General features: G+C 39.3%; 4 protein-coding genes across 7 annotated transcripts; 1 reads left to right on the forward strand and 3 right to left on the reverse strand.

The window, feature by feature from the left end:
• Positions 1 to 74: 74 nt before the first annotated feature.
• oxa1l (OXA1L mitochondrial inner membrane protein) lies at positions 75 to 9883 on the reverse strand. 2 transcript variants are annotated; one of them, XM_074622952.1, is made up of 11 exons: positions 9702 to 9883; positions 7189 to 7323; positions 6938 to 7036; positions 6558 to 6726; positions 6304 to 6447; positions 6111 to 6196; positions 4198 to 4362; positions 3838 to 3942; positions 2973 to 3135; positions 2751 to 2831; positions 75 to 303 (listed from the first exon to the last, which is right to left on the reverse strand). In XM_074622952.1, the coding sequence occupies exons 1-11, from the start codon at positions 9810 to 9812 to the stop codon at positions 182 to 184; spliced, it is 1380 nt and encodes a 459-aa protein (XP_074479053.1). In that variant the 5' UTR covers positions 9813 to 9883; the 3' UTR covers positions 75 to 181. The 2 variants fall into 2 exon arrangements, with proteins under 2 accessions (XP_074479053.1, XP_074479051.1); XM_074622950.1 differs by having other exon boundaries at positions 6558 to 6846.
• Positions 9884 to 11584: 1701 nt separating this feature from the next.
• LOC141761394 (uncharacterized) lies at positions 11585 to 20039 on the reverse strand. Of its 3 annotated transcripts, none has more exons than XM_074624774.1 (12): positions 19900 to 20039; positions 19711 to 19812; positions 19530 to 19632; positions 19302 to 19423; positions 18315 to 18385; positions 18111 to 18236; positions 17805 to 17900; positions 15572 to 15703; positions 15347 to 15475; positions 15202 to 15239; positions 14101 to 14141; positions 11585 to 14008 (listed from the first exon to the last, which is right to left on the reverse strand). In XM_074624774.1, the coding sequence occupies exons 2-12, from the start codon at positions 19763 to 19765 to the stop codon at positions 12210 to 12212; spliced, it is 2712 nt and encodes a 903-aa protein (XP_074480875.1). In that variant the 5' UTR covers positions 19766 to 19812; positions 19900 to 20039; the 3' UTR covers positions 11585 to 12209. The 3 variants fall into 3 exon arrangements, with proteins under 3 accessions (XP_074480875.1, XP_074480874.1, XP_074480876.1); XM_074624773.1 differs by having other exon boundaries at positions 19530 to 19635; XM_074624775.1 differs by lacking the exon at positions 19711 to 19812 and having other exon boundaries at positions 19900 to 20033.
• Positions 20040 to 21470: 1431 nt separating this feature from the next.
• On the reverse strand, positions 21471 to 23668 carry LOC141761397 (ubiquitin-like protein NEDD8). The gene is made up of 2 exons (XM_074624777.1): positions 23433 to 23668; positions 21471 to 21739 (listed from the first exon to the last, which is right to left on the reverse strand). The coding sequence occupies exons 1-2, from the start codon at positions 23575 to 23577 to the stop codon at positions 21606 to 21608; spliced, it is 279 nt and encodes a 92-aa protein (XP_074480878.1). The 5' UTR covers positions 23578 to 23668; the 3' UTR covers positions 21471 to 21605.
• A 754-nt stretch (positions 23669 to 24422) lies between these two features.
• Positions 24423 to 27911, forward strand: LOC141761396 (uncharacterized). Its single transcript, XM_074624776.1, has 4 exons — positions 24423 to 24577; positions 24836 to 24936; positions 25980 to 26153; positions 27153 to 27911. Exons 1-4 carry the CDS (start codon positions 24487 to 24489, stop codon positions 27606 to 27608), a joined length of 822 nt encoding a protein of 273 aa, XP_074480877.1. The 5' UTR covers positions 24423 to 24486; the 3' UTR covers positions 27609 to 27911.
• Positions 27912 to 27929: the final 18 nt, after the last annotated feature.

The raw sequence follows: 27929 nt of genomic DNA on the forward strand, positions 1-27929 counted from the left end.
TTTCTTTTTCTTTCTGCTTCAAAGATGTTTCTGAGGAAGTGGATTCAATCACAACAATATACACACCAAAGTGGTTGTTTTGAGGCAGATTTTAATTAGAATAATACATAATGACAATCCTTTCCCACACTGTCCTCTCTTCCATCCATAAATATGTACATAAATCATTATAATGTCTCATCTATCCAATAGTGTCCTTCCATGGCCTCGCCTTGTCACTACCTTGCTTGTCTTTAGCTGATGCTGCAGTCATGGGTGGGGGCTGCTGGAGGGGATTGTGAGTAAAAGTCTGCCTCAGTGGACCTGCAGAGAGAAATGAAGAGAAGACGTATAAACACGTCAGTACACAGAGGGTCTTTCTCGTTTCCCGATTTTGTGCCTCCTCGTCTCCTCCGGTTTGTGACCCGGAAATCGGTCGCAGCGCTCCATCTTGAAGGGCATCCCAATTCCTACAATGTATCTCGAGGAGCGAGGGGGGCTTGCCGGAGGAGCTGAGAGCGAGGAAACACTGGTGTATCCTTTGCGGAAGTATTTTCAGCACCGCAACATATAAAAGAGGCTTGACACACAGCTGGAATAATCTCAAATCATGGCAGGATTCTACAACTGTAACTGTTCCTTTTGTATTCATAAGTTGATACAGCTGATGCAGCTGTGCCACGCGTCATATTTAACTGACGTTGCTTTAAAATGACGGCTCCAAGGGCAAAGATGTCTCGTTAAAGGCTTGTTGCCTCGACTCCTCTCTCCTCGTGTCTCTGGAATCGAGGATGTACAAACTGGGAAATGAGAAAGGCCTACAGAGTGTCAAAGCCTTGACAGCACAGAGACAATGATGCCAACGGCTCCATCTAGCCTTCAAGATGGGAATGTAAACTATATAAACACAGTGTTCCCAGCAACTAATTGTTTTCTTTTCTTATCAATTCATCTCCCAATTATTTTCTAAAATAATTAATCTACAAAATATCAACAAATAGTTGTTCAAATGTCTTATTTAGTCTGACCAACAGTCCAAAGCGTTTACTATCAGGAAGATAAAGAAAACCAGAAAACACTCATGAACCAGTGAACTTTTACTAATTTGGCTTAAGAAAAATGCTTTAACAATTAATCTGTCAAAATGACTAATTGAGTAATTATCATCAGTTCTAGTCTGAAGATTAAAAACAAAATGAAGTGCAACAAAACACCAGTAAGGTACTTACTGACTGCAGAGGCTGTGACAAATTCATTTTTGTAAAGTCTTCCAGGTTTCAGCCTGGACAAGTTTACATGCAAAGCTCCAAACACTCATATCAGAGTCCTTTATCACAGTTTTAAGGCCTTGTGGACTCAACAGCAGCACATCTGTAAATCTTCAAAATGTGCATCTGTCTCCTTAGCTGCAACCAGTGTTCACAGAAGTACAAACTGAATATCCAGCTAGAAAGTATTTCTTAAGTTACCGTCAAATGTATGTATGTTTCAGGTAATGAATTATTAGTTTTTTCACACTATTTGCTGGCTATCAGTCTCATAATCCCCATTAATACGCGTGCAATTATTTTTCAGGTCTTATTAATGCAATACCTGGCTGTGGCCACAAGGGGGAGCACCGCTTCCATTTCTACATCGAGACACCACAAAGTACACTGTACTGCATTAGTCAATAATGGCCTTTTGATTAAGCAGTACATTCATTTGTTAGAGCTACTAATCCAACAGGTCCTTCTGAAATCCCAGTAGCTCAGTATTAAAGTGGTAGTTCAGGTGTTTTGTAGTGGGGTTGTTTGAGGTACTTATGCATAGTCAGTGTATTACCTACAGTAGATGATGGTCGGCACGCCCCCAGTTTGGAGAAGCAGACAGGAGTTACCGCACGGAACCAAAGCAATGTACTGCTGTGGACGGATCCGGCAGCAAAATGTGTTTTAGACACCTAAAAGAAAGGCCCACCTAAAAAAAATCAATATCCGTCTAAGTGTACGCTATATTTAGAATATTTTCACGGCTTTACCTTGTCGTCAGACAGCTAAACAGTCTGTTTCTGACGGGGGAACTGAAGCCGTTATCTATTCTCTTGCCAATGCAACCAGACTCCATTGAAAAAAACACGGGGAACACAGGGGTTGCTGGTCTATCGCTGCCTGGATCGGTTAGTTTGTATGTGTTATTGTGTGACTCCGGGCTTTGGCGAGAGCACAGATGGATACGACGGTTTTAGTTCCCCGTCAGAAAGGGCTGTCTGACGGCAAGGTAAACTTTAGAAAATACTCTAAATATAGTGTACACTTAAATGGATATTGATTTTTTTCAAGGTGAGCCTTTCTTTTAGGTGGCTAAAATAAATGTTGCTGCCGGCCCCGTCCACAGCAGTACGTCGCTTTGCTTCTGTGCGGTAACTGCTGTCTGCTTCTCCAAACTGGGGGCGTGCCGACCGTCATCTACTGTAGGTAATACACTGACTATGGATAAGTACCTCATACAACCCCACTACAAAACACCCAAACTATCCCTTTAATAAGAAACCTTTATTTTTAGTAAGTCACGGAGTTATTATGCATACATACATACAGATAATATCAAATATGTTAGCCAACTATAACAGTTGTGATGCCACATGCCAATATGTTTTTCCACCTGTTCAATTTCCACTTCTTTTCATCCTTTATTCTCATTTAGAAACATCCCCAGCCAGCTGTTTTTCAGTGGCTGAAATAAAGTCAAACAAGGAATAAAAAGTCTGTCTATGTGGAGGTGAGACTGACCTTTAGCAGCGAGGTCCAGGTGATTTTTGATTCTTCGTTCTCTCTCTTCCAGCTGCTGGCCCAGCTGAGCGTTTTTCCAGCCTGGTGACCAAAACCACAGTTTCAACACGGAATAATCAGCGTTGTAGTAAATCAAATCATAAATATCTCGGTAGTTTAACGTTACTACTAAAAAAACAATCCTTAAGACTTAATCTATTGGAAGCAAGTTTAGACACCCACCCTTCTTCACGGTTTCGATTAAGCCCTCATTTTGGGCGAGGTCGGAGGTCGGGTGTTTGATCCTCTCCGGGATCCTAAACCTCTCTCTGACTAAGGGGTGTCTGAGGAGGGCCACTTGACCCAAGGAGAAGCAGTTGGAGGTCAGCCAGTAGGTAAACACCGCCTGAGGTTTGAGGAAAAAAAGGATTTCAGACACTGAGGGGCAAATTCACAAAAGGACTGCGCAGTTTGTGCAGCCGCTAAACCTGTAGACAAAAAACATGTAATTCTCAAAGCACCCCTCACTGCACCGCCAAGCAAAAAGCATCTCTGTGCTTCTGTGCTATTTGCTCCTATTTAAATTAGATAATACAGTATATGCAGACATTTGGCGCCAAAATTGGCCCCTTTCTATGCGAATGAGCTCATTGAAAAAGCAGTCCAATTCACAAAGATCAGTGATAATAGCCACATGCAGTTACAGTGGAATTATTAGCATCTTCAGAGAGTTAGTGGTAACTGAAGTGCATCATGGCAGCAGTGATTGTAGCCAGGCGAAGGCATCGTCATGCTCATTCAAACTCATTTATTTTGGGATGCAGTGACAGTTGTGTCATGAAAAATAAATTAATAAAGCTCCCCAAGATGTCATTTTTGAAAATACATGAGAAAAAAAAGTGAGAAGATAGTGAATGAAAAATAAGGTTATTATATAAATGTATAAACAAATTATCTCTTCCCTCTCCCGACGCAAAAAAAGGGCAAATTCACTCCTGAAAAGTCTGCAGCAGCAGGTTTAAGATGCATTTCCTACCCTTTCAGTGTGATGTGATGTGAGGTTAAACCACTAGGAATAAAACCGGATGTGGGTGAATGGCAGACTGACCGTGGGGAAGTTGATAGTGAGGGGGAGGATGACAAGGGGCATGATCCTGAACACAGTCTTCATGGCTCGCAGGTTGGGGTTGTCGATACCGGACTCTGCGCCCAACTAAAAGAGACAAAGCGCCAGTGTGGGGATTATTAAGGAAAAGCACGATTACATTCAACAGTTCAAAACAAGATCATAACACCATCTAACACAAATCTGTCAACCCCAATGATAGTCCTGTTAGTCTCAAAGCGGGCTGTTTGTTTATTCTGGCTGGCATTGAAAGAGCATTGAAAAAAAATACAGATTCAGGGTTGATATCATTTTTACAGTTACTATCTTTCGTTGGGACAAGTTGTGTAGAAGCTGGCTGACCTCCAGGATGAAGAACATGGTTCCAGTGACAGCCAGAGGCAGGATATAAAAAGGGTCTGCTGCCGTCAGGTCTGTAAACCAGAGCAGGCCTCCCGTCTGCATGCTGGGCACCGGCAGATAGGACATCTTCCTCAGCGCGATGAAGAAAGAGACGAAGACTGGTGCCTGGAGGAACACAGGGAGAAGTGATTAGTCCTGATCAGACATTAACTGTGAAAACAGCTGACAAACCTTTGGTCTTAATATGTATTTTAAATAGGGTATTATAGGGGGACTATGCAAAGGTTATGTTTATATTTGCTATTATTCTGTCTTTAAATGCTAGAATATAGGTTTATATATGACAGGTGATAGTACCGCAAGGCAGTTTTTAGTGCGCATGTTCGTAAGATGCAGAACTTTTAGATTGAAATAAACTTTTAAAAGGTGAAACAACATGTTCACCGTGTGATTAGTGTCATGCAAGTCGCAATAGAACATGAAGTTGGTATTGTTTAATGTTTAAATGGACTTTCTCCTCAGCCTTTCTGCAAATACATCAAGCGATTACAGAGCTGCAGCAGATCCACCAGAGCAGCGTCAAGTGGTAATTTGAAGGTTCCACCTCATCACTTTCAAAAGAGCTACCAGATCCTGGTTAATTCAGCAACAAACCTGTACTCATGTCTAGCTTTTAAATGTTTTTTAATGTGTGCTTATTGTATCTTGCTGTATCCTGTCAAAACCTTTTTTTTTTTTTTTTTTTACCTCACTGTTCTAATCTCCTGCAGTAGTTTCAAAAAAAGTCCTTCTAGGGACGAGTGTTGCAAAATATCTTTCACTATAAACACTATGATACATTGCACAGGATATCTGTTTTCCGTTCGGCTATGTATTTTGTATCTGTACCTGCCAAATAAACCATAAATATATAATAATAATAAATAATGGAGATGTAACTTTGGATAAGAATTACCTGCCGTGATCTATATCTTCAAATAAACAATCATTCAATGTTTTTCCTTAGCCTGGATTTGTGAGTGCATTGAGTTTTCACAAGAAAGTAGGATTTAATTCAATGGAGAGTAATGCCTAATTTATACTTCAACAACACACACCTCCTCAAAAATGTGACTACGTACACGCCAGGCACCGCGGAAGTTTGATTGGACATCAGAGCTGGGTTGTTTTAAGAGGCTGCAATACCACCTTTTCATTTGGGTCTCTCTTTTTGCCCTTATTAATTCTCAGCATAGAAGCTCCTCTTCATCATCAAACTCTTCCACATTTTGTTTCCAGCCATGGAGTTGTGTTGGGCCGAACTTATATGGAACTGCTGAATCACGCCTATCAAATAAATCGAAGACTGCCCGACGAAGGATTTGAAAACCGCGGGTTCTTATCAAAAAAGAAATGACATGCTCCGTGTAATCTGCCGCAGTACTATACATGCCTGAGGTGCCCACACAGAACACATAGGTGCACAGCCGCAGGAGTAGAAATCATGCCTAAGTGGCTGTGGATGTGTTTATAGATCTGGTCGATGCTGAGTTGGATGCAAAGAACTTTTATGCATACAGAAGATCTACAATATACCTTTATTTACACAGTCACAAATGGATGTGGAAGTGTAACGTAAATTAGATTTTCAGAAAAGAATGGAAATGGAGGAAATGTTTTAGGTGCACAGAAGAACTACAAAGTTTCTTTCATCCATGCATAAGAAATGTATTCATTGTTAAGTTGATTGTATTTCATTATCTTTTGTCTCCACGAAAGGCCAATGTATAGAAACACGGACATGAAAATGAATCCTGCTTTGATACATAAGAGATACATATTTTTTTTTTTTTATCTTATTGGAAAGTGAATGTAACGGTGTCATAGCCCAGTGCGATATAAACAGAGAAACCAGTATAAAGAGAGAAACTGACCTGCACCATAGGGATTAGGAAGCCGCGGAGAGGATTTACATCGTGCTTCTTCTGGAACAAGTTCAGCTCAGAGTAGGCTCTGGCAACTGTAACATGCGAAACAACAGCTCACGACAAGTTCGATGAGGCACATAAACATCTAAATTGTGACTGAAAAGACAAATGCAATGAAGAAAGAAGAGCGAAACTTTACATTCAAATTTGTTTCCACTCTGTTTGGCCTCATTCATCCTGTTGGTGAGTTTGGTCATCTCGGGCATGACATTGTTCAGCTTGGCTGCCTCCCTCTGGCCCTTCACTATGACTGGAAACACAGCCAGACGAGCCAACACCGTTCCTACAAGAGAGGGAGGGATTAATAGAAACAGGAAGAAGAAAGAACGCAGGAAATACAGCAGCCAGAATGCCTGAATGTTGACGTATTGATTTGTAGTTAGCGTTGCTTACCTACAACAATGGCCCCCCACCAGGGCAAACCAAGATCCACGTGCATGAACTCTAACAAGTTCTGGATCAGCCCCACTGGTGTATTGGCGGCCAATCCCAGCTCCGCTAAACTGGTTTCTGTAGCCGCGGCCTGTAGGACCTCCACTGCAGTCGGTGCAGCGTCAGCCACCTGCGAGAAAACAGCGGCGGGGTCAGCGGACAAAAGCTCAGGGGAGGAATCCAAGACTGGTGGAGGAGGAGGAGAGATGTCCAGTAGTGGTGCTGACATGGAAACGGTTTCAAATGGGATCTGAAAATATCGATGAAAATGGAATCACATCATTCGAGTTAGAAGGTAACTGAAGATAGATGGATGATTTAACTTCAGATGTAGTCTCCACCTGTTCAGTGATCGGGTGTGCGATGACGGGGTCAGCGTGCAGAGAGACGGGGGAGGACTGCAGGACTGGATCTGCCATGGTTCCATCCTCAGGTGGGATCTGGCCATATCATCGGAAACAAAAAGATACAGGTGTAACGATTTATTCAAACAGCTGCTTAACTTTGATATTTCAGCACAGATTCGGCGCGTCATAAAATCTCACACAACAGCAGCTTTCCCATTAGACTGATCACCTGTATGCCAACTCACCTGTGAGCTGTTGTGCCTGACTGCCACGGCGTTCACCCAGAGGAACTTCCCATGTTGTCTGCGGCCCAGCAGAGTCCTGGCGGCAGGGCTGCGACACTCAAACACTGTGTGCAGATGGGACTTCTGGAGTAACCGCTGTTTGTGAACCAGAGAGACAGAGTGTCAGCCAGGTACATGCTTTACACAATAAACTACAACCTGATGTCACATGTGAGGGATGTTTCTGTATCACACAGCATCGCTTAGCTGTGAAACAGATTGGGTTCAGCTAAACTGGAACTTTCGGTGACCCTTCCTTTTACAGTCCCCTAATCACCAAGTATTTACCCAGTAAATACTTGGTGCATAGTAGTGTATTATTGAGTAATCACCACTGATTAATAAGTAGGTAAATACAAAAAAACTACAGCTGAAATACTAAGAAAAGCCTTCACTATTACCAATTGAACTAAGTTCTTTGTTGGTAATAACTCAGATATAATTGCGTACTTTATAGGAAACTCGGCAACCAATTCTTCAAAACACCTCCTCTGTTACGCCTTGTGTTTCCAAGAATTAGTTGACTAGTTTCCTAGAAAGTACGCAATTATATCTGAGTTATTACCAACGTAAACTGGTCACACATGCATAGAAGTTGAGTTGTTACTCCTACTCATACAATATTTAGTAATTAAGGGACTGTAAAGGGAAGGGTTATCGAACTTTCATGGGTATAAATCGCATCTGCTTTCTAAGTTGGACCTGTTCAGAGCAGAAACAAAGCAGAAACAAAAGATCCAGTCGATTAAGCGATTATGTGACAGAAATTATAAGCAAATATTTTGATAGCTAGCTGATCATTGAGGTCATTTGTTAACCAAAAATGATACATTATTTGGCTACAGTTTCTTAAATATGAGGACTTTCTTCTTTTCGCTGTTTAATATGATTGTACAAAATCTTTATGAGAATAAAAAAATAACACATACAATTACTACTTTATAATATTATAACTTAATTCTCTTAATATTATGACTTTATTCTCATAATATTACGACTTTATTCTGGAAATATTACGACTTTACTCTGGAAATATTATGAGTTTATTCTCATAATATTACGACTTTATTCTCGAAATATTATTAATTTATTCTTGCAATATTACGACTTTATTCTCATAATATTACGACTTTATTCTCGTAATATTACGACTTTATTCTCATAATATTACGACTTTATTCTCATAATATTACGACTTTATTCTGGAAATATTACGACTTTATTCTGGAAATATTATGACTTTATTCTCGTAATATTATGACTTTATTCTCGTAATATTATCAAATCAAATCAAATCAATTTATTTTTGTATAGCGTCAAATCACAACAGAAGTTATCTCAATTATGACTTTATTCTCATAATATTACGACTTTATTCTCGAAATATTATTAATTTATTCTCGCAATATTACGACTTTATTCTGGAAATATTACGACTTTATTCTGGAAATATTACGACTTTATTCTCGTAGTATTACGACTTTATTCTCATAATATTATGACTTTATTCTCGAAATATTATTAATTTATTCTCGCAATATTACGACTTTATTCTGGAAATATTACGACTTTATTCTGGAAATATTACGACTTTACTCTCGTAGTATTACGACTTTATTCTCATAATATTATGACTTTATTCTCGTAATATTACGACTTTATTCTGGAAATATTACGACTTTATTCTGGAAATATTACGACTTTACTCTCGTAGTATTACGACTTTATTCTCATAATATTATGACTTTATTCTCGTAATATTAGGACTTTATTCTCGTAATATTATCAAATCAAATCAAATCAATTTATTTTTGTATAGCGTCAAATCACAACAGAAGTTATCTCAATTATGACTTTATTCTCATAATATTACGACTTTATTCTCGAAATATTATTAATTTATTCTCGCAATATTACGACTTTATTCTGGAAATATTACGACTTTATTCTGGAAATATTACGACTTTACTCTCGTAGTATTACGACTTTATTCTCATAATATTATGACTTTATTCTCATAATATTATTACTTTATTCTTGAAATCTCAGATTTTTTTTTTTCCCCTCAATGTGGCCCTAATACTCCTTCGTACCACAGACCTACACACGATGATAAATAAAAATGAACAGTTATTCATTTGCATGTTTATAAATCCACAGGGAGCCACTGGAGAGGAGCTGAAGACACACAGGGTTGCTGACCCCTGATCTAGACTAAACAACATGGTAGCTAGCTTAGATTTAAACCCTTAAGCCACAGCTGAACTAATAGAACAATAGTAGAGCAACAGCCTCAGTATCTTTACTCCTGGATGAATGCTGTGGTAGCTAGGCTGTCTCTGTCAAAGTCACACAGAAGGCATTGCACTCATAGCATAACATAGCATAGCATTAGCAGCAAGAAGTCAGAGTTTGTGTCTTTGTTTCAGCAGCAGGGATAAAGAACCAGATGTGAAACTGTAGAGGAGACCTACGTGCTTCCATATGTGTGAGATGGTGATGCTGCCTCGGCTCTGTTGTCCAGTCTGTATCAGGAAACATCTTGTTAGGCAACCAGGAGTCACCCAGCTCCTCATGGCAGCCATGTTGGAGCAAACCAACCTGCTACGGGAAGCGTGAGGAGTCAAACCTCCTGGCTGCACACTTCGCCTAAAGTTCTTCTTCTTTGGTGTTTATTGGCGGTTGGCAAACCAGCTTAGAGGTGCATTTACCGCCAACATCTGGACTACTGGATGATGGAGCAGGAGATTGTGCAGAAACAAAATTAAAAATAAATAAATAAAAATACTACTACTTTACTGTAGGCCTATACCTCTATTTTACTATATATTTCACAATGTAATGTCTAAAACTACCAAATTCTCAGATTTAAAATATGTTGTGTCATTTCTAACTATGAAATAGTCTTTGGGCAGTGATGGTTTGCATATTGTAATGTATTGATATCAAGTCAACATAACATGGTAAACTATATATCAGTGAAATGAAAACACATGGAATATAAATGCAAGGATTTCTTACTTCCACACAATTTATCTGCAATCAAGTATACATTACATGAAATACAATAAAAAACAGTTCTGTTGTTGTTTCTTTCCTTTTCTGTGATTCAACTGACTCATGAGATCTTCACCTGCATATTACATATTATACAGCGAACCTGCCTTCATTTTAAGGGATCCCTTAAAATGTAAAATCATAGATCTTTCACCTTAATTAAAAATTAATTAAAGTGTTTTGAATGTGTAAATCCCCTTAAAATGTACAAAATACAGTAATACATACAGTTAACCACCCCTTAATTCGTGTCTTAAATGACAAGGAGTATTCAGTTTTTAAGAGGTAGAAACTTCTAAAAATTAACAAAATAACATTACGATCGCCTCCCTCTAATAAGGGAAAAATAATAAAAATTCATCATTATTAAATGATGAATGATATTAAGATCCTGATTTAGATTTGCATTCGCTTTAGCACCATTAAATTAGATGCAGCTTAGAGGGAGACCAAACCTGCTCTCCAGACATCACATGGATTCCTGTAAATGTGACACAGACTGAAAGTGAAAATCAAATGTCAGTGCTATGAACAGTCACATAACACAGTCTATTATTAATTAATTAATTAATTAATTTCCTGGTACAAAGTGTCCTTTAAAAGTGTACATGATATGATCACAGGTGTGGTTAAACCAGAAGAACAAGGGGAAAATGTTGATAGGGCGGAGGCTTGCTGCTCGATCAGATATGGTCAGCCTCTCTCTGACTCACAGGTGTCTGAAGAGTATTTATATCTCAGATATATTTTCTGGTACAACGTGTCCTTTAAAAGTGTACATGATATGATCACAGGTGTGGTTAAACCAGAAGAACAAGGGGAAACTGTTGATAGGGCGGAGGCTTGCTGCTCGATCAGATATGATCTTGTCATTTTACTGTTGTTATTTTTGTCTACGTTGCACACACAGCATCTATTGCATGTCTGTCCATAAGAGAGATCCGTCTTCTGTTGTCCTTCCTGAAATCTATTCCCTTTTCCCCAATAAAGGAGAAAAAATGTCTTTTGTGACTTTGGAAACTTGACTTATACAGGAAAATGTATGGTAATCTCTCCTGCCATCAGAACTTATGACTTTCCACAAATACAGTGCTTTTTAATCAGCATCAGAGTCCTACGAATGACACTAATTACTACACTAGTTTGGTTCAAAGTGATAAACATAAAATCTAAAGCATCTATGACATTACTCAGTGAGCACAGCAGCAATAGTTTACAAGTGTAGTGTGCAAAAGGCCTAATTAATTTAAACGTAATTAGTACTAAACAGTAGAATAAAAGTAAATATCTACACAAAGACTTCCTTTTGAATTTTTATTTCCTCACACAATCTGTTTTAAATCACATTAGATGTTACATTCAGTGTCATCTGTTTATATATGTCTGAACAATTTAACAAGAACATTTTCAAAATAAAATGTAATAGGTCGATACATTTCTTCCACTGTTAAAAAAAAAAGACAAAACATGTTCGATCATTCGGGCTGTGAATATGATGATTTCAAAACGACTGAACATAAATGTGCCTTGACATTTTTCATTACAAGTCAATTTCCATTGCTATATTTTCTATTACAGACTGATGCAATTAATCTAAAACAACCCTCTCTCTCATTAAACCTCTAACATGTGCTGCTCTTCACACAGAAACAATCCTGTAGCAAACAGGAAGTGATGCATTTTACATTAAAACCCAGCAAAGGTGTTGATGTCAAATAGACTAAACCAGACTCAACAAACAAAAGAGTGCTACCAACAGACACAAACTCAAACAATATACATCACACTACTGTCTATAGTGCTCTCTGGCGAGTGCAATATTGCTAAGTATTAATAAGCATTCATAAAAAACTAAAAATATAAACTTGTGGATCACCACAATGACATGCAGTCTTGTCTCTCCTGGACAAAGTATGCATTTCATTTTAATCCGACTCTGAAGTCTGGTCAGCATTTTTTCGGCTTTTCCGAAAAACAGAAAAACACCCAGTAGTTTTGTTGCGTTTCTTTTTTTCCTTTCCGTTTTGTTTCAGAGGGGAAGAGCGACGCCACAAATGTCTTTTCTTCTCACCTCTTTTTTTCTCTGCATGTTTTTTCCCAACAGTTTGTTTTTGTGCATCAGACATTTCTTTGGTTCTGTGTTCCTGTGGCTTTGGTGAAGGTGAGTCATTCAGTTTTAAATTGCCAACACCCTCTGACAATTTGACCTTTGCGTCTGTTTTTGGGTCTGATTTTCTTTTAACACTCCCTTCATTATATACCAAACTCGTAATGCCACCTTGTGAAGTTCCTGCTACAGTTTCTATTGTTATGTTCTTCGTCTCGCTGCTTCTTCGAACACCCTGATAGGTTTCCTCCTCAATTATCTTCACATGCAATGTTTTGGACTGCTTTGAACCATGTCTTCCTTCCATTGTATCTTCATTTCTTGCTTTTGGTTGAGACTTTTCAACACTGCCCCTGTTCTCTGTCACTCTGCTGCTTCCTGCTTGTCTAAAAGAAGAGTCCACTCTTCTTTGATGATGTTCATCATCTCCTTTCTTTTCCTGCTCTTTGGCTTGTTTCGCTGCATCTTTACGTGTTGAAACATGCTCTGATCTGTTCTGTCTAACATCATCTAATCTCTCTAATGTTCCTTTCCTTTGTGCATGTTTATCATCCTCTCTCTTTTGTTGCTCGTCTCCCTTCACATCCCTCGGTTGCTCATGTCTTTGATAAAACCTGCTACTAATTTCTCCTTTACACCTCTGATTATCTTTAGGCATGTTGTATTTACTACCACCACCATTGCGTTGAATGTCATCATAGTAGAGGTCAGTTATTTTGAGGAGCTTTCCTTTCCCTGATTTTCTGTCCTTGTCGACCTGATCATCTATTTCCATCCTCTCCCCATCTCCATGTTTGTCCACACTAACAGGTTTTGGGTCATAATCTTGTCCAACATCCTGTTTACCCCAAAGATCTTCACACATGTTCGGTCTAACATCATCTAATCTTTCGTTTTCCTGATGCTCTGCATACCTGTCGAGGTATTTTTCTGTTCCTCTCCTTTCCGGCTGTTCATTTCCATCCTCGTCTCTATTTCCATCCATTCTTTCCTCATCTTTCTGCATGCCAACATGAACCTGCTGAGGATGCATGCTGCTGTCTTCCTGTTTATGCATCTGAGCGTGATATGACGTGTTGAGCATGTCTTCACCCTCCAGACCCTCCTGTGGTCTCCTCTGTCTAACATCATCTAGTCTTCCACTGTCACGGTCATCCCTCACTTCAAAATGAGTTTCTCTAGATAAAGTTTCTCTCTTTTCTCCCTGGTCGTCAGCCTGTGCATTTCCTCCCATGTCTTCCTCATCATCCAACATTATATCCCCCTCATGTCTTTGTTTTTCTGCACGAGCATCTTGAGGATTATGCAAGTCACTTCTTATGCTGTGCCTGGCATAAACTCCACTGTCCTGATCCTTTACTTCATTATAGCGGGCAGGTGATAGCCCACCTCCTCTAGACCCAACACTAACTGTGTCTTTACTTCCTGTTTCTTCATGTCGGTCAATGGGAACAGTCACTGTAGGTTCATTACCCACCTCTGCTGCTTCCTCAACCTCCTCTCTCTCTTTCCCCTTTATGACATCTGGACACTGGTCATAGTTATCACTGGTAGCTGGCGGGAATTCTTCAGGAATAGACACCTCTCTGTCCTGAGTACAAGCACCTGCAGCACGCACTGGAAAGTAGGTATAAAATATATTCAGGCATCCAATTTGAAGCGTTCACACTAAACATCAGGAAGCATAATGAACATGTTTGCCATCTTACCTGTCTTTTTCCGGTAAAAAAGAAGATAAGCGCTGCTGGATCTAGTGAGAGAAATATGCAAAAGAGAGTAAGGTCATTTTCAAATACAGCTAAATGTATGGCCTGTGTTAGGGGCTTTCTGTTGTGCATGCTCACATGCATGCATCCCACAACTGACCCTGACCCACTAGAGCCCTGTCTCTGTCTCTATTCAGTCTCTATCCATTCATCCATTCGTACCCACCTCCTCACCCTTGGTTACACTGCACTTATTGCACCACAAACTTACGGGTGTGCGGGTGGGTGTAAATTCTCTGTGTATATTCTCTGTTATTTATTTTATAATTGTGTATGTATTCCCTATCTCATATTTATCGACCAATTGCTATTGTTGCTGTTATATTTATATGTTTATAAGGATGATTGTATTTAATTCATTATTGTTATTCAATTGATTGAGAGATCGATTGTTTATTATACAAGGATGACAGAGTAACAAACAGGAACAAAGAATCTCACTGCCATCTCAATGTGTATGTGATCAATAAACTAAACTTGATATGTAGGAATTCATGCATGTGCACATGCAACAAGGGGTACTTCTAGCATATAGAACTCGGTGTGGATACATTCCATAGATATTGGGAGATACACGTATCTGTATATTATACTTGTTTTTATTATTTTTTTTCAGTGGTGGTGTAGGGTAAGTAGGAGTGTTATGGAGATTGGGTTGGGAAATACATAAGAGAAACAAATATCAATTGTGGTTACAGCATGGTGTAATATAGTACTTTAAACATTCTTATGTGGTATATTCAACAAACTGAAAATAATAAATAAATAATCAATTGAGAAATAGTCGCTAACTCCGCCAACCAGTCAAGTTGCAGTTTACATCCATGTCTGTCTAAAATCATTGTATCATGTTAGACATTTTTTCATAATTAGAATATGACTTCTTGAGTTATGGCCAAAAATGTGTTTTGTGAGGTTAGAGTGACCTTTGACCTCAGACAGTTGGACGGATAACCCGAAAACATTATCCCTCCGGCCACGGCTGTCACCAGTGCGGAGGCATAAAAATGTGTGGTGGGGATGAAAAGAAGAACTAAAACTTACTTCTCAATGTTATCCACCTGGAAAGGCTGGTATCCAAGCTGTTGATGAAAAGAATAACCAAACATAATATGATGAATCTGTTTGTGTTTTTTGCGCTGTAATATGTAACTGTCAACAACACTAGAGTTAAAGTGATCAGTCTTACCAATGTGACGCTGTCATCATTGAACTTATACCATCTCTCCTCCTCCTGAGGTTTGATTGTTGCATTGTAATGTCCACTTCTAAGATCTCCAAAATGGTCCACAACCGCATACAGTTCATACGTCTGATTCTGATCACCAGAGGAAAATATGACAGACATTATTATCATGAATGAAAAAGAAACGTGTCATGAATAAATAGTAAAATATACTGTATACATATGTACCGTTGGTATCTGTAGGGTGTAGGGAACATCCACAGTGCGGTTGATTTTGACATATGTCATGTAACGGTAGTCAAACTCAAACCTCTTCAGCAGCAGCATCAAAACCTCTGGATGATGCTTTATTACACATTTCTGAATGAAAAACACAGGTTGCCAACATGTATTATCATATTGTTATAATGCCCTTATAACATCATGAACTATTAATACTGTCATCGCAAAATCAGAGTTAAAGAGGACCTATTATGCTTTTTCTCTTTCTTTTAGTGTGTTATATAGTTTTCTGTGCATGTAAAAGGTCTGCAAAATTACAAAGCCCAAAGTCCACGCCAAAGGGAGTTACTCTCTCCCACAGAAACACTGCTCCTAAAACGCTTTGCTTGAAGTCCCGCCTTTTCTTCTGTAACGTGGTGATGTCATCAAGTCACATATTTGCATAATACCTGCCTAGCAGCTAGTTTGGCACACCCTCAAATAAAGCTAGTTAGAGCGGAGCTGGAGCAGAGTCTGAAGAGTTAGGTTTGGTTGACCAATCACAACAGAGTGGGCCAGCTGACCAATCAGAGCAGACTGGTCTTTTTGGGGGAGGGGGCAGGCAGGAGCTCAAACAGAGCATTTCAGACAGAGGGTGAAAAGAGGTCCTTCAGCACAGCCGGTTTAGCAAAGTAAAGTGTTTTTTGAACATCAAAGCATCTAAACTAGGGCTGTCAAAATTAATGACATAATAACGCGTTAACACAAATTCGTTATAACGCCACTAATTTCTTTAATGCATTAACACAATCGATCTTTCAGAGTGGGGCGCAGTTTTAAATTTCGAGTGAAGATACTGGTATCATATACAACCAAAAAACCTAAGGAACCCATTGGTATCAACCATGGCATACTAGCTTGTCGTGAAGCAGGCTAAACAACATTCCAAACATGTGCCACATTTTGGCGAGGAAACTGTCATGGCATGGCAATCGAAAACTGTCATGGCCATTTTCAAAGGGGTCCCTTGACCTCTGACCTCAAGATATGTGAATGAAAATGGGTTCAATGGGTACCCACGAGTCTCCCCTTTACAGACATGCCCACTTTATGATAATCACATGCAGTTTGGGTCAAGTCATAGTCAAGTCAGCACACTGACACACTGACAGCTGTTGTTGCCTGTTGGGCTGCAGTTTGCCATGTTATGATTTGAGCATATTTTTTATGCTAAATGCAGTACCTGTGAGGATTTCTGGACAATATTTGTCATTGTTTTGTGTTGTTAATTGATTTCCAATAATAAATATATACATGCATTTGAATAAAGCAAGCATATTTGTCCACTTCCACGTTGATAAGAATATTAAAGCTACAGTAGGCAGTATATATTTTTGGCATCATTGGGCAACAATTCCATAATAACCTTTCAGCATATTGTATTTCAACTGTTCTGAGAGATAACTAGACTTCTGCACCTCCTCATGGCTCTGTTTTCAGGCTTTAGAAAATCTAGCCCGTGACGGGAGACTTTGACCAATCACAGGTCATTTCATTGAGAGAGCGTTCCTATTGGCTGTGCTCCGGTCATGTGACTGGAACTTGGCGTTCCTTCACCAGATCTCAACATGGCGGCGGCGTCACAAACTTTATCATTTCACAGCTAAACCGTGCACTACGAGATGATTCTGAAAATATATGAGGCGAGAAATAGGCATTAACGTAACATAATATTGATTCATATTTGATCAGCGCTGCCTAGTTTAACCGTTTGGTCGGAGTTCGCGAGTGATTGACAGCCGGCTCTCATAGACGGCAGCTGGACAGTAGACCTCAGATCAGCTCTTACTGCTTGTTTTCCTCCGGTCTCTGAAATCTTGCAGATGCCTTTAGGAGCACCGGAGGACACAGAGGCACATGATTTTTTTCAGGTTACCTTTCTCACGCACTACTGTCACGATATAGCGACCGTTTTATAAAAATAACTTTTTTTAATCATATTTGCTCCAATGTTGCCTACTTCAGCTTTAAATACTTGACAAATCTCCCTTTAAGGTACATTTTGAACAGAAAAAAAAAGTGTAATTAATTTACGATTAATCGTGATTAATCATGGACAATCATGTGATTAATCGCGAAAAAATATTTTAATCGATTGACAGCCTTAATGTAAACACGTTCTCGTAGAAACCTAAAATACAAGTATGCACCTGAAAATATCATAATTAATATTAATATGAATTAGTATATAATTACTTACAATAGTAGCATCAGACTTGGCATCACACGTTTCACAGTACATCTGGTTTTCTCCGCTGAAATCTGAAGCTCTGAAATACTCCTTAATACCATCCACCTGATAAAAAGCAGTCATGTCATTTGCATCTCTGAAATAAGCCATCTTAACCAGCTTAATCAGTGTTCATATCTGTCTTCTCAAGGAGTTTTTGATGTATCACAAACATTCATGTTAATGGAACTGATGCTCGTCTGCAAATGGCATTTTTAGTTTACTAGATATTTCCTGGCAACAGAAAAATATGCGTCACAGTTTGCAGTTTCTTACCACGCTATAGTCTTCACTGTTAGAATCCACCAATGCAAGAGGAAGATGCCAAAATGCCCCGTCGGCTTCGGTCTCCACACGACATGTAGAACATTTGGTCTTGTGTGTCAACAGTCCGTGGAAAATCTGAAAGCACAAAAACAGAGACTGGTAAACAAGTATTTTACATTCAGAATCTCTTTGATATTGACGATGAATCTTTACCTGTGATGCCTCAGGACTGGTCAGACCTAAAATCTTCTCAAAGTACTCAGCAGCATCACGCTGTTCACACACTGAGGAGAGGAAGAGCAGAAATCAATGTGTATTTCTTCTACAAAATAAGGTGTAAAATGACCCTATATTATTTTCAGATACTACAATACTCCATGTAACCTTAACCCTTACCAAAAAGAAGTTTATTCAAGTGTGCTATTAGTATACTTCTTTTAAACTTAAAATAAGAGAGAATACTTTCAGTATACTTTGTATGTACTTATCAAAGATATACTTAACAAAAGTATACATAAGTATACTTGGCTTATACTGACAAGTATACAGAAAAATCTAAGCATACTTGGCTTATATTAAGAACTATACAGAAAAGTCTAAGTATACTTGGCTTATACTGACAAGTATGCAGAAAAGTCTAAGTATACTTGGCTTATACTGACAAGTATGCAGAAAAATCTAAGTATACTTGGCTTATACTAAGAACTATACAGAAAAGTCTAAGTATACTTGGCTTATACTGACAAGTATGCAGAAAAGTCTAAGTATACTTGGCTTATACTGACAAGTATGCAGAAAAATCTAAGTATACTTGGCTTATACTAAGAACTATACAGAAAAGTCTAAGTATACTTGGCTTATACTGACAAGTATGCAGAAAAGTCTAAGTATACTTGGCTTATACTAACAAGTATACAGAAAAATCTAAGTGTACTTGGCTTATACAAAGAACTATACAGAAAAGTCTAAGTATACTTGGCTTATACTGACAAGTATGCAGCAAAGTCTAAGTATACTTGGCTTATAGGCCTACTTACTCTTAATACTTAATCTTTTGATCGAGATATACTTAAGAAAAGTCTAATTAAGCATTCTTGCCTTACAGGCCTAAAGGAAGGTATACTTGGCTTGTAATTGTGCTTACTTTTGGATAGAGTAGCCCATTAAACCTGTAATTTGTTGTTTTGTGTGCTATCATACCATTGTCGATGCCCAGCATTTTGGTGATATTATAGGTGTATGCCGTATATCCTTTTAACTCATCAAACAAGGACGCAAGATGTCGATCAATACGCTTAGGGCCACAGGTTTCACAGGTGTGCCTACACAAAATTATGACATAGTGGACATGAGACATTCAAAGGTGCAGTGTAGCCACAATACATTTTAACTGCATTATATGGCATGAAGTTGGACTTTGTCACAAACCTTTCCACAGCCTCTCTGAAGTCTTCGGTCATGAACAGCACCTGCAGCACACTGTTCAGGTAGCATGTTGCCCCTTGGTTTAACAAGCCATGGTACTTACTGGCTGCTGGGAGGAGATGCATGTGAATTACAGAACTGTCTTCATACCATCACTGTATACAGCATGTGCAGTATATCTTACCTGGAGAGGACAACATGTTGTAGATATACTGAAAACCATTTTCTAAGACATCCATTTTGATTCCTTTTTGACAAATCTATCAGTCCACTGCAACACTGTCAGCTGCAAAGGAGTTGACAATCAGTTTGTTGACAATAAATTGTACCTGTTTTGGAAACGAACACAAATGCAGAAACAACATGAGCCTACCTTCAGTTGTAAGATTCACACTTTCAAGACATTCCCGCAGCTTGTTGGACAACTTCTCTGTGTTTATTGTCGACGCACAGCATCTTTATCTCCTGTAAAGTACAACCCTCAGTGTACTTTCTCTTTCACTTCTCACACAAACCTGCAGGAATGCTGCATTCAGGGGGTGTCGGAAATGTTTTTTTATTAACAGACGGCTCACATGACTAACAAGGAAATTCAATATTAGGCGATAGCACAAATGGCTCTTTTCTGATGTAGCTGTAAAATAAATCTCAAGCTACGAAAAAGCTTCTTCACTGTGTTCTCTCTCTCTGCTTTACAGGAGGACATGAACGCAGCATATGCAGCTGCTTGAGGCAACACAATTATCATAAAGGGTGGGAAATGGCACATTTCCTATTTGTGGATCACATAGTAGATCTTTCAGCTTAATTAAGTGTAAAACACATTAAAATTTACAAAACAATACAGTTAACCACACCTTCATTTTTGTCTTAAAGGACCAGACTTTTCAATTAAGAGACAAATTTGAGGTTAATTCATGTCTACATTAATGGTGTATATAAGAGGGTTTTAATTGTTTATCTCCACAAGTTTAACCCTCAAATATTTTATTTTATTCTGTCTTTTGTTTTGATCCTACCTGTCCTCATAAGGGTTTATTTAAGGAGTATCTGAACAATATGAGAGGTTTTTAATTATCATATAGGGTGGAAAAATGTCACATTTCCTATTTGTGGATCATATATACACCATATCCATAGAGCTTTTTGCATATTACAAAATCCCTAATGGCACACCACATGTGTGTAGGGCTGCAACTAATAATTATTTTCATTGGAGATTCATTTGTCGATTATTTTCTCGATTTATCGATAAGTTGGTTGGTCTAAAATGTCATGTCTTCAAAATACATATATAAATGCCATATCCATAGAGCATTTTGCATATTACAAAATCCCTAAAGGCACACGACTAGGGCTGAAACTAACGGTTATTTTCATTGTCGATTATTTTCTTGATAAATCGATTAGTTGTTTGGTCTAAAATGTCAGAAAATGTTGATCAATGTTTCCCAAAGCCTGAGATGTCGTCCTCAAATGTCTTGTTTTGTCCACAACTCAAAGATGTTCAGTTTACTGTCATAGAGGAGTAAAGAAACCAGAAAATATTCACATTTAAGAAGCTGGAATCAGAGAATTTTGACCTTATTTTCTTAAAAAATTACTCAAACCGATTTATCTATTATCAAAATAGTTGGCGATTAATTTAATAGTTGACAACTAAATGATTAATCATTGAGGCTCTGTAGTGATTTTTGATATTTGTAAAAATGTGTTTTACAGCCTATTGCTGATTCAGCTAGTATTTAATTATTCAACTTAATGTGATTTAAAATTAAACTCATAAGACAGTTTAAAGAACTGGTTTTACATATGAGATCATTTATGTTTCTTATTTTGTTGCAGGGACCCATGGTGGACTTTCTGTTCCTGTATTTGATGCCCTGTTGATGTGGCTTCAGTGTAGGCTTCCTAATATCTGCACACTTAAACAAAGATGAAGTATTAGACAGAACTTTTCTTTATTTTGAAACAGCTTTTTAAAACATGGGAATATTAAAAGGGTTACTGCAATAAAACAGCCCAAACAGTAAAAGCTTTAAAATGTGTAAACAGCAGCAGGAGGAGAGGAGGTCTCCGTCAAGCGGTGAGTCCTCCAGGAACCTTCACCACCATGTGGAGGACGGACATGTGCTGGATCCCGTATTCAGACAGCAGCACGTCGTCAGCATCCAGATTCTTGTCTGTGAAGATCAGCCGCAGAGCATCCTGTCCTGTACACAAACAGAGAAAGACAGGAATTAGGCTGAATGGTAGTCACTCAAACCCAAACCAGATGTATCAGCTGTAGACTTTTCTATCAGATGTATTTTTTGGATATTGTCCTGAGATGAAATGTCTAGAAATCCAAAAATATATTATTTACAGTTTAGCCCTATGCAAACCTGAATGGGGATAAAATAATTAAATTGTGCAGCTCTTCTAGACTTTCTTAATGTTATCGGATCGAATTGATCAATTCTGTCGCAATAGTAGCGACCAAGTAGGCTACGGTGGAGCCAATGATGCACAAGCTAACTTGGCTGTGATTGGCCAGTGAGCTGGAGCACACACCTAGCACGCTCTCATGCACACCCGGATGACCTTTTTGGATGACGAATACACACTACCGCCACCTGCTGGTGTGGAGAGTTATTTCCTAACTGGCCGTCGGCTGTAGTCTTTGCGGTGTGTTCGAGTGCAACTTGTCGGCTAAAACAAAGGCAACGTGAGGCGACGCAACTGGGGGCCTTCATCGCCGCTAGTTCTTTGATGTCAGCTTGGTGTGTCTGGGCCTTTACGCTTTCCGCAACTGTTACAAAATGTGTTACAACCATCCTTGAACGCTGGGACGGTTGTAACAGTGGAGTTTGCAACCTGTACATATTTCATGAAACCACTTAAAGGGACTGTTTGCAACTTCTTACACGTATAAATCACCCGGGTCGGTGTCCCATGCGCTCGCGTGTGGCTACGCTGTTCAGACTCAGGCTCCAACACAAACTACATGGAAGCACCAAAACCGCAAAGTTATATCTAGTGAAGCCCGTCTGTTAAACAGTGTTGGCCTCGGTCGGAGGACGTGGGGGAGACTGTAGCTTTTGTCTCCAGGACCGGAGTCTCTGCTGTAGTCTGCTCCTCTGCTCCGCTGCCTGTTTGCCTTCACTCAGCTCGCTCCACCTCACGTGCATGCGCACTCACTACACACTGCAGAAGAGTTAGTTTAGCTCTGAGAATATCTAGTAAATGTACAGTTGACGTTTGTGCAGAAATAACTGCAGCAGCTCCTCCAGACAAACAGAGGTTTTCCATGTCTTGTGAAGTGACGGTGCTCCGCAGCGAGAAACGTTATCGTCTCCGACCGGGTGCCGATGTCTCCCTCTGACCGCGGTCGGGAGGCTGAAGCAGGAAAAGCCAACACTAGGATCAGCAGTGATTCATGGAGAGACCTTCATCTGGTCAGCTAACATTACTGCCAAGCAGGTGAAATATAGAGTGATAATGTGATTTTAGCTGACGTGTGTCGCCTCACTGTTTTGAGCGATGCTCGTTCATGTCTATGTAGAGCGAGCACAGGCTCTAGCCCGACACTGACGCAGGTGTCGCTGTTAACAAGCATTTCTGATTCTTACAAAAAGTCCCTTTAAATACATTGTTTCACGAGTTGACACATTGAAGTTTATAAGATAGCAAATTGGCTATTGCAAATGGTTCTTGATTTATTGGGAAAATTGCAAAAAGTGTTACAACTGTCCCTGGTCTCCCCTACTTTTCCTCTAGTAAACAATCTGAGTACTTCTTCCACCACTGCAAACCAGCTTTCAAGGATAAAGTTTAAAAAGTAGGTCACCCTAGGTTCATGGAAATAATCTGTGAATGTTCTGCTGACAGAAGAATAAACAACACCTAAACTAAAGGCTCTCTTACCTGCGTTCGCTGGAAGCTTCTCTGCGATCTTCTCCTTCAGCTGCAGCACCTTCATGCTCTTAAACTGCTCGTCTGTGTTGCACAGGTCGATCATCATCCTCTCCCCCCTCAGTCCGTGCACCACCACCTGGTAGATCTTTCCCATGTTTCTGCTGGTTTTGTGCGCTGCTTTCGGCTCAGCTGCTCAGAGGTAATAATGCAACTAGAGGGTGTTGTTCAGGCTGATGTAAGAGAGGGACTGAGGATACTTTCACTTTCACTGTCTTGATACTATAAAAACAAAACAAAAATTCAGTGGACTGTCAATTTATTAATTTTAGTGGAGGAATTTTACATCCATACAGCTGTTGTTATTATTATGTTTTCAGACATTCCTATAATTACCATATGTCCTGATACATTGGTTAATGAAACCTTTCACTGTTTTAAAGTTTGCCAAGGCATCCCCGTTTTTTTTTTTGTTTTTTTTAATAATTTTGATGCAGTCTCTGAAACATGTAAATAATAAGAACAAATGTGTCTACCATCCATACATCATTATATACAATTATTTTGTCTATCTCTGACTCTTTTCTTTTTCTTCATCTCTATAATGTTTATCTTAGTCTGTCTTTTGTCTTGACAATACATGAAGTCTAGGATGTCTGACTTTATACCATATATTTTCTCAATAAAGTTGTTGTCTTAATGACAACGTATTAATAGTCAAAACAATATTTATTAACATTATCACAGTAGTTAATAGTAATAAAACAATAATTTCGAGATTGTTGGGGTTTATTTTCAAATGACAAAAGAATGACCATGAATAAAGTCTGTCCACAGCATTAATTAGCTTAAATAAAAATATGTATATATATTATGTGATTAAAATGGAAAGTGAATATTACAGGGGGAATTCATAGTCAGCCTGCATTCACGTGACTTCTTGTAACTGCCGAGGCTGAAACTGAAAGTTAAAAACTAAACAAAAACAAATCTTTGGTGGAGTCCGTGAAGGCGACACAGCAGCGGCTCATTACACTTTGTGCAGACGGAGAAGAGGTGAAACAAGATGACTACACAGGGTCAGCAGGAGAAAAGATACGACCCCAAAGACACGACCCTGAAGTTTGTCAACAGGCCGGATGATCTGGATCCACTACGTAAGCACTAAAAACGTTTGCATGCAAGTATAGTGTCTCACTGTGCAAGATGTTTCTGTGCTGTGTACATTGGTAATTAAGTCAATTAAAGAGCTTGCAATGCATTAAATTCTACTTTGTTACGTAATGACAGATGTGAGACATTATTTTGTTATTTTTTCTATAAAGAAAAACATGTGGGATTATCCATGTTGGATGTGCATTATATGTGTCTGTGACGCTGAGTTCAATGTCCGCTCTTGTTGTTGTGCATCTCAGCCCCAGAGGAGGGAGATGAGTGTCTCCGAGCAGAGATGTCCTGCGGTCATGCTGTCACCCCAGAGTCTCTCACTGGCTGGTGTCGCAGCCTGCTGGATCAGGTACTTTCCACCTTCTCATTTGCAGAACATAAAGGTGTGTCTCCTAAGAATGACTTCTCCCTCTGCATTTCACTACCAATAAGAATAAAGCCCATTTTGACAATTTATTTTAGCAGGCATCTAGTGGTGTGGTTGCAGGTTGCAACCAACTGGGTACCCCTCCGCTCACTCCTCCCTTTCCAAGACTGCGGTAACGTAAAGTGCAAAACCGTGGTAATGCCGTTAACCTCACTCAGAGGCCATCAGGGCCGGCTCTAGCCCTTTTGGTGTCCTAGGCGAAATTCAGATTTGGAGCCTGCCCCACTGCCGCTGGAGGCCAACATCATACCTATATATTGGGCTTTCTTTTCCTCCTCCTCTTTTCTCTGTTTTCTTCCTAGCCCACCTGAAGGCATGGACCTTTTCATTATGAAGAAATAAAATGTGAAAATACTAGATAGCTGCACCTCTAGACATCTGTCCGTCTAGCGACCTTATGTCCTGACCCATACTCGGGCTGTTGTGATGCGCACGGCACGGTGTGCCCCCACAACCCTGCACAGCCACAGTGTGACGCTCAAGTGTGGCCCGACATGAAAAAGCGTGAGAAAGAGTTACAGGGGTGCAGAAAATAAGGAAGGGTGCCCACCAACATTTTTCTTTTGAATTAATTCATATTTTAGAGGGCGACCAGCGCCCCCCAGAAGATGGTGCCCTAGGCAACCGCCTGTATGGCCTATGCTTCAAGGTATGGTAAGGCCATCCTTACCATAATAACACTACTTTGGGAACGTAACCACAGTTTCACACTGATTATACACTAATGAAAACAGTTATGAATATTATATTCCATTTCTGCTAATAGATCCCCCAAAATGTTACACACTGTTCCTTTAAGAGATGGGAACAGGACATTTCTACAGTGTCCTCAGTGTGTAAGTGGGACTTTTTGTCCAGGCTGGATGAAGTCGATTTATTATTCTGTATTACGCATTTCCCCCAACTCCCAGTTTTCACCACATGTTGGACTGGCAATTTAGCATAATGTGTCTTTTTAATTTCAGGGCCACCACAAATTTAAGTGCCCTGCTTTAAAGAACAGCACCTTGGAGAAGTGTGATGCAAAGTGGTCTTATCAAGAGGTGCGCAGGCTGGCAGTGCTGACAGCCGAAGAGATGGAGTACTTTGAAGAGAACATCGCCCGTCTGGCTGCCACAGAATACTGTGAATACAAAACAGTGAGTGTCATGGTGTTGTCTCTTCCTTCAACTGATTTAATTATTAGTTCAGCAGATTGTTTCTTCAACATCCAGCAATCATGCAGATAATAGAAAAAAAAATGTAACGGAATATTTTGGGGAAAACACTTATTCACTGTCTTTTGGAGAGTTAGATGAGAAGTTTGATACCACAGTCATATTTGTACCCTATAGCTATAGCCAGCAGCTATGGAGGATGGAACCTGCCTAAATAAAAAATCCATCGATAAATAAAAGAATCAATAGATAAATAAATAATAAATGTAGAAAAAATAATATTAAAAATAAATGTAGCCATTAATTAATTGATAAAATGTGACAAATTGATATTTCTGTTTTAATTTCCTTCATTTATCTTTGTATTAATTCCCTTATTTACCCCCATTTCATTTTCCCTTTATGTATTTATTTTTTATAATTTTTAAAATTAATTTGTTTATATATGCATTTATTTATTTATTTTTGCATTAATGATTTATTTATTTTTACATGTATATATTTATTTCTGCACGATTTTCCCTTTGCTTTTCGACCCTTATTTAGTTCCTCAAACTTATTTATTTCTGTATTATTTTCTTTTTACATTTCTTTATGCATTTCTGCCTCAAATCTGCCTACCAGCATCTTCTAAACCAGTTAGTGGTGAAGAAATAGTCTGGTACATAGAACAGCAGGAAAAAAACAGTATATTTTCATTTTTACTCTCCAGGAGTAAACAAACAAGATATAACATGTTAATTGCTGAGCTTTAAAGGTGCAGGTAGGTAGATTTTCTTACCATTTTTACAGAACCAGGCTAGCTGTTTTCCCCTGCTTTCAGTCTTTCTGCTAAGCTAAGCTAAATGGGTGCTGGCTCCAGTTATGTATTTACTGGACAGATGTGAGAGTGATATGCATTTCCTCACCTGCCAATAAGATTTCCAGATTTCCCAAAATGTAGACCTTTTTCTTTAATGTCTCTCCCATCCTGTCCAACAGTGTCCTGGGTGTAAAACCTATCTGGAGAGAGAGGACCTGAGTAACCTCAGCGTGCAGTGCATAGTCTGCACAGCAGACAACAAGAAAGTCTACGAGTTCTGTTGGCAGTGTCTGCAGCAGTGGAAGGGTGCAGCTCCACGCTCTGACCGCTGCGACAACGACGGCTGTATCAACCACGACCTCGAGCTCCTCAAGAACTGCAAGACCACCGCCCTACCTCAGGTGGAGGGAGTTGACGCCTGTCCCTCCATCCGGGCCTGTCCCACCTGTGGTCAGAGGGTGGAGCACGACAAAACTGGCTGCAAGAACATCATCTGTCCTCGCTGTCAGGTTGAGTTCTGCTTTGTGTGTCTGAAGCTCACTCCTGAGTGCTTGAAGACGAGCTCTTACTTCATCGCCTGCAGTGATGGTGTGGCTCCCAGACAGACCTCCATACCTGTGTGGCGCAGAAACTAAGAGCGAATCTGAACACATTCACTCATGATGTGGCTTACTGCCTTCTTCTGCCACACTATATTGTACTTTTTCCTGTTGGATTTCATTCTACGCTTGTTTTTGCAACTGATGCCAAAAGTGTAGACATGTAGGCGTATCTGTTCATCTACATTGTGAGCATTAAAATATCTGTTGTATTTTCTCATAATGTTGTATAATGCATGTTTGTAACGTTGCCACTGAAGGTTGCTTCCTTAAAATTAATCTCTGTTCATAATGAATCATTGATAACTGCATCACTTAATAAAGTTTCCCTTTACATGAATGCAGAATGTCTATTTG

The sequence above is a fragment of the Sebastes fasciatus genome, chromosome 22 (genome assembly GCF_043250625.1).
Source record: "Sebastes fasciatus isolate fSebFas1 chromosome 22, fSebFas1.pri, whole genome shotgun sequence".
Lineage (NCBI taxonomy): Eukaryota > Metazoa > Chordata > Actinopteri > Perciformes > Sebastidae > Sebastes > Sebastes fasciatus.